General features: G+C 45.1%; 1 protein-coding gene across 1 annotated transcript in view; it reads right to left on the bottom strand.

Moving 5' to 3' along the window:
- Positions 1 to 413: 413 nt before the first annotated feature.
- LOC143927155 (uncharacterized) overlaps positions 414 to 6,000 on the bottom strand; it is an 81,776-nt gene continuing 76,189 nt past the window's right edge. The window contains exons 16-17 of the mRNA XM_077451105.1: positions 5,738 to 5,872; positions 414 to 2,867 (exon numbers count right to left, since the gene is read on the bottom strand). Of these exons, the coding sequence (XP_077307231.1) occupies positions 2,778 to 2,867; positions 5,738 to 5,872 (225 nt within the window). The 3' untranslated portion in view covers positions 414 to 2,777. The remainder of the gene's footprint in view (positions 2,868 to 5,737; positions 5,873 to 6,000) is intronic.

Raw genomic sequence — 6,000 nt, 5'->3', positions numbered from 1 at the left:
ACCCTTCACCTCAAAAGGCAGACCACCCCCAAAGGTGTCAGATGTATGCTTACCTTGTGGCGAGAACCTTCTATTCAAAGTAAAGTCAAGCAGGCTTTTTGTAGGATGGACGTCCGATACGCCCACAATGGACAGAGAAGAAGGAACTAAATAGTGTAAAAGCTTCTAAAAACGCAATTTATTTTGTTAAAATAAAACTCACATGGATAAAAATGAAGATGCGCATTTCACATCACCAGTCCGGCAGGAAACAATGGCAATCGCCGTCACTTCCAGTACACGAGACGGTGTAGACACGCCAGTAATCACACACGTGACTCCTTTGGGGGTGGTCTGCCTTCTGAGGTGACGGGTCTTCAGGTTTCACGTTTTCATTTGTTTCAAGAAGAATTTACATCACTTTACAAGCATTTTTCACTTGGGACTTTATTTAAAGACATTTATTTTATAGCGCAGCGCGTTGTTTTTAATATGTTTATTGTGATAAATATCGAATGGGTTCGTTTGCAGCTTCCATATTTATTATTTAATGTCAGGCACAAGTATCTCTTTTGTGCTATACACTGTGTGAGAAATATCTCATATAATTGACAACTTTTCGTAAAAAAATAAATTTTCATTTTCATTCTGCATTTTCCAAAAAGAAAATGGCAAAGAAATTAAATCTTCAAAAGACTCACTATGTCTCTTAGCCCCTGTACACACGGGTCGGAGATTTCGACAACCAAATCCGTCGGATTTTGCCCGACAGATTGTGTCCGAAACTGTTGCATACACACGGGTCGGACTAAGTTGTCAGAAAATCCGATCATTCAGAACGTGATGACGTTATTTCGTTGCGATGGGACTACGTTCAGGCTAGTAGCCAATAGCTTTGATGTAGAAATTTGATCTGAGCATGCGTGGCACTTTGTCCGATCGGAATTCTCTACACATGATCGGAGTATGTCCGATCGAACCTGTTGGTTGGAAAATATTTCCAACATGTTGGAAAATTGGGTCCGACGGATATTCCGATGGAATCAGTCCGATGCAGACCACACACAGTCGGATCATCCGACAACACGGTCCGATAGGACACATTCCGACGGATTCTCCGACCGTGTGTACAAGGGCTTAGAAAACACCTTGGAATGTTTTCTTTCCAAAATGGCGTCAGTTTGTGGGCGTTTCCACTTTCCTGGTGCCTAGGGCCTCCAAAAAGAAAATTAGATGTGTAATTAATGCCGCCGGCATAAATTTGGATCCTTGGATTTTGGGCCTCTTTATGAGGCTAGACTGTGAAAAAGTCTCACACTTGTGGAATCCTCGTACTCAGGAGGGGAAACAGCATGTGCTTTGGGGTGTAATTCTAAAGGCCCCGCACACACGATCAGACTTTTTGACAACAAACATGCAAATTAGCTGTTTTGAAGCAACATCCGACCTGTGTGTACGCTCCATCGGACAAACTTTTTTGGTTTTCATCGGACTTTTGTTGGCTGTGCGAACGGACAAACTTTCTGGCAACAAAAGTCCGATCATGTGTACAGAAAACCATCGGACTTCTGTACAAGGTACAAACACGCCATGCTCAGAACCAATGCAAAAGATCAGACAACAATACAGAAGTTGACCAAAGGTGGCGGTTAAAGAGCAGAAAGACCACATGATTTGGTGAAAGTTGGCTGAAAAAGTCCTGCCGTGTGTATGCAATACAAGTTCAGGGCCAACGCCCTTTGTACAAAAATCCAAGGGAAAGTTTGTACAAAGTCCAATCGCGTGTATGAGGCTTTAGTATGCCTATGATGTGCTAGAAATGCCGTAATAATTGACAATTTTGCGTAAAAAAAATACATATTTTTTTTTCTTTCCTGCGTTTTCCAAAAACTTGTGGTAAAAAAATGACATTTTCGAAAGCCTCAGTATGCCTTTCAGTAAATACCTTGAAGTGTTTTCTTTCTAAAATGGGTCATTTTGTGGGTGTTTCCACTATCACGGTGTTCCAGGACCTCCAAAAATGTGATCGGTAGTCAGGAAATTAGATGTGTAATTTAAGCTCCCTGAAAGCTGCTCCTTGGATTTTGGGTCCCTCTATGCATCTGAGCTGTGAAAAAGTCTCACACATGTGGTACCCCCCATACTTGAGAGACATGGTTTGGGGAGTAATTATAAGTAGGCCTATGCTATGTGTAACTTAAAATGACAGCTTTGTGGGGGGAAAAAACACATTATTTCATTTCTTAATTTTACAAAAAATGATGACAAAAAATTATAATTTCAAAAAACTCGCCATGCCTCTTACTAAATACCTTGGACTTTCTACAGCATTTTCCAAAAAGGGGGTAATTTTGAGGGGGTATTTGTACTGTCCTGGCATTTTAGGTCCTCAAGAAGTTATATAGGCAGTCAGTACATCAGGATTGATTCGTTTTAAAATATATATTCCATAGATTTTAGACTATAACTTTCACACAGGCTAAATAATATACACTGATTTGGGTTATTTTTACCAAAGAAATTTAACATCTACGCACCAACCACAGCGCAGGGGGAAATCTGCTCTGAGGACTGGGGGAAGGTCCCAGCTGGCTGGCAGCGCCATTCTCCGTATTACGATACACAGACCGGTGCAACCACTGCCAGCCAGGTTGCTGTGGGGCGCAGTTTAGAGACCCCCCATATTAAAGCCCACTATGTGTAAGGCATTGTGTAATGGCTTTCATGGTTCTCTGTATTCAGTTTTAGGAGTTGGTCGGTCTGTGTTGGGTTTATTGAAGGACATTCCGGAATCAGGTTCAGCTCAGGTGGAGTTCTCCTTTATCTTCAGAATTAGCAGCAGCATCTTTGGCGGTTTCCTGCGGTGGTCGGTAGTAGGCTCTGAGATACTGAAAAGAAAACATTTTGGTTTAGTATATGGCTGAGAATTAATAACTTCCATAGCAAAACCAGAGATGTACGATGTATATACGATATCGTCCACACGGACACAACTTGGTCAATATGGAAGATGCTGATTTAGAATAATGTAGAATCATTCAATGCAAGAAACCATGATGGGCCCCCCTTCCATCCGAGCCCCGAGCTTCCGAATTTGGGAGGTGTCCATGGACATCCCGTATGACCCCTGGGATGTGCATCCAGCGCAATCACAGAGGCCCTTTACCATGTGATCAGCTGATTACATGTAAATAGACTTGCCGGTTATCTGCAGTCCTTTCCTCCCGCGCTGGGTCTGTGTGAGGAAAGGAATGCCCTTATCTGTCAAGAATGTCAGTAAATTGTTTACACTGATAACCAGTACCCCAATAATCAGTGCCATCTATCAGTGCCCATCAATTCTGCCTATCAGCACTACCTATCAGTGCTCATTAATGCCGCCTAACAGCCTCCATCAGTGCCACCTACCAGTACTCTTCAATTCTGCCTGAGTTTATCAGTGTTCCTCAGTGCCCATCAGTACCACCTATCAGTACTCTTCAATTCTGCCCATCAATACTGCCTGAGTTCTGCTTATCTGTGTTCCTCAGTGCCCATCAGTACCAAATATCAGTGCCCATCAATGCCACCTATCAGTGCACATTAGTGCCTCCTATCAGTGCCAATAAATGCCTCCTATCAGTGCCCATCAGTGCCTCCTCTCAGTGCCAATAAATGCCTCCTATCAGTGCCCATCAGTGCCTTCTAGTAGTGCCTTCTATCAGTGCCCATCAGTGCCTTCTATTAGTGCCTTCTATTAGTGCCCATAAATTTCTCCTATCAGTGCCCATCAGTGCCTCCCATCAGTGCCCATAAATTCCTCCTATCAGTGCCCATCAGTGCCCATAAATTCCTCCCATCAGTGCCCATTAGTGCCTTCTATCAGTTTTGTGGTTATTTTGATTATTTTATTTTATTTAGTGTAAATTGGCGCAGCTCTTCATTTTTTTTTCTACTGCCTGTGTGTGTATATCCCACCTGAGCTGCGGCCTATAGAGTTTTTAGGGATTCTTTTGTTAATTAATTCTTTAATTTTGTCAAGCGCGGTTTATTTTTTCCATATTCTATTCTATCAGTGCCCATTAGTGCCTCCTATCAGTGCCAATTAGTGCCTCCTATCAGTGCCCATCAGTGCCTCCTATCAGTGCCCATCAGTGCCTCCTATCAGTGCCCATTAGTGCCTTCCATCAGTGCCCATCAGTGAATGCTATTAATGTCCATCAGTGCCGCCTGCCTACTCAGGACAGCACGTCTCTGAGCGGAGAGGGTGTCTGTCATGGAACAGTAGCACAGAGACACCGGCATTAACGTTCTATTTGCCCGTCCGTCCTCTTTCGCAGGGGGTGAGAGAGGACACACAGCTGATCTGCTCCCCCTTCTCCCCTCCCCCCATGTGTACTCCACGGACAGTCATGTGTGAAGCTAAAGAGTTCACATTTCCCGCGGAGCACAAATGGAGGGAGGGGAGAAGGGGGAGCAGATCAGCTGTGTGTCCTCTCCCACCCCCTGCGAGAGAGGGAGGACGGGAAAATCGAACGTTAATGCCGGTGTCTCTGTGCTACTGTTCCATGACAGACACCCTCTCCGCTCAGAGCCGTGTGTGAATAGCAACCCCCTCCCCCCACAGTGACGGAATTCCGGGGCCCCATTGGAAGTGCGACTGTTGTGACCCTGGTAATTCCGCCACCATGTAGAATTATGAATACATGGCTTCTCTAACACGTATCTCTGGTGGCCTTCCCTAACCTTCTCTAATACTGCTCCATTCATTGCCACCTACAATCTACATTTGGCAATTCAATTGGTTTCTGGTGCGTGTTGCAGAAGATTGTGCCTCCTTCATTGGAGCTGTCCTGCCCATTGAACTATGGTTCCACTTCCACTGGCCAGAAGTACAGTTGGGCGAATGTTTCGGGCCGAGCAAAAGTTCAGCCTCAACTTTTCCTATTTGTTGAACGCCCCAATTCGCAGGGAGCTCGTGCATGCTGCACACTGCAGTCTAAGCCCTGATTGGGCAAAGCTTTGCCCAATCAGGGCAAAGTGAAAAGCTGGTTGTTAAGGTGCAGGGCTGGGAAACCGGCCGCCAAGACCTTAACAACGGATGAAACGGCAAATGAAAACAGCAAAAAAGAAAAAACGCCATGGGGTCCCCCCCCCCCCCCGCCCATATCCATACCAGGCCCTTATCCAAGCATGCAGCCTGGCAGGCCAGGAAAGGGGAGGGGATGAGCGTGCGCCCCCCCCCCTCCCGAACCATACCAGGCCACATGCCCTCAACATGAGGGGGTGCTTTGGGGCGGCAGGGGGCTCTGGCCTGGTATATTTCAGGAATAGGGCACTCCCCCCCCCCTTTCCTGACCTGCCGGGCTGCATACTTGAATAAGGGTTTGCCATGGATTTTTGGGGGGACCCCGCGCCTTTTTTTTTTTGTCTGCAATTTAAATGACATTTTTTATTCTTTGTAAAATGTCATAATTGCTGCAGCAGGTTCTTTACACAGTACAGATGCGCCACTTTACAGGCAGACTAAGGGGACCCCCCAGGCACTATATTTAAGGGAATTTTTTATTTTAATTGTTTCACTTTAAGCATCAGTAAAATCGCTGCTCCTTAAAAAACAATGAATTTAACAATAACAATGCATTTTTCGGGCCCCATAGACTTTAACAGAGTTCGCATCTTGGGGCCAAACTTTTTCCCTGTTGGGCCCATCTCTAGCCAGAACTAATTTTGGTAATAATTTTCCCCCCAAAAAAGGTTCAGCTCATCTCCGCTTTACCTTCCTGTACCAGTTCCCCAGACGTTTCCGGAACTCTTCCTGTCCAGGCGGAGCGAGCTCTGATAATTTTCTTCCGCTTGGCTGTGGAGCGTAGGTGTCAATGGCCTCCTCCGGCAGATACATCTGATTTATATCCTGTTGTAGAACATCGTTTATAATACAGTCATACCATGCATGATTGATAGGTTGGGGGGTTTAAAGCGATAATAAACTCAGCCGCCATTACTCGAAATAAATTCTGGGGCAGAACGTTGTCATCACAA

Source organism: Lithobates pipiens, unplaced genomic scaffold (assembly GCF_037356315.1).
Source record: "Lithobates pipiens isolate NorthernLeopardFrog02 unplaced genomic scaffold, aLitPip1_a1.2 Scaffold_23, whole genome shotgun sequence".
NCBI classification, from domain to species: Eukaryota; Metazoa; Chordata; class Amphibia; order Anura; family Ranidae; genus Lithobates; species Lithobates pipiens.
Note: the sequence above shows the minus strand (reverse complement) of the source record. Positions and strands in the feature narration are given on the sequence as shown.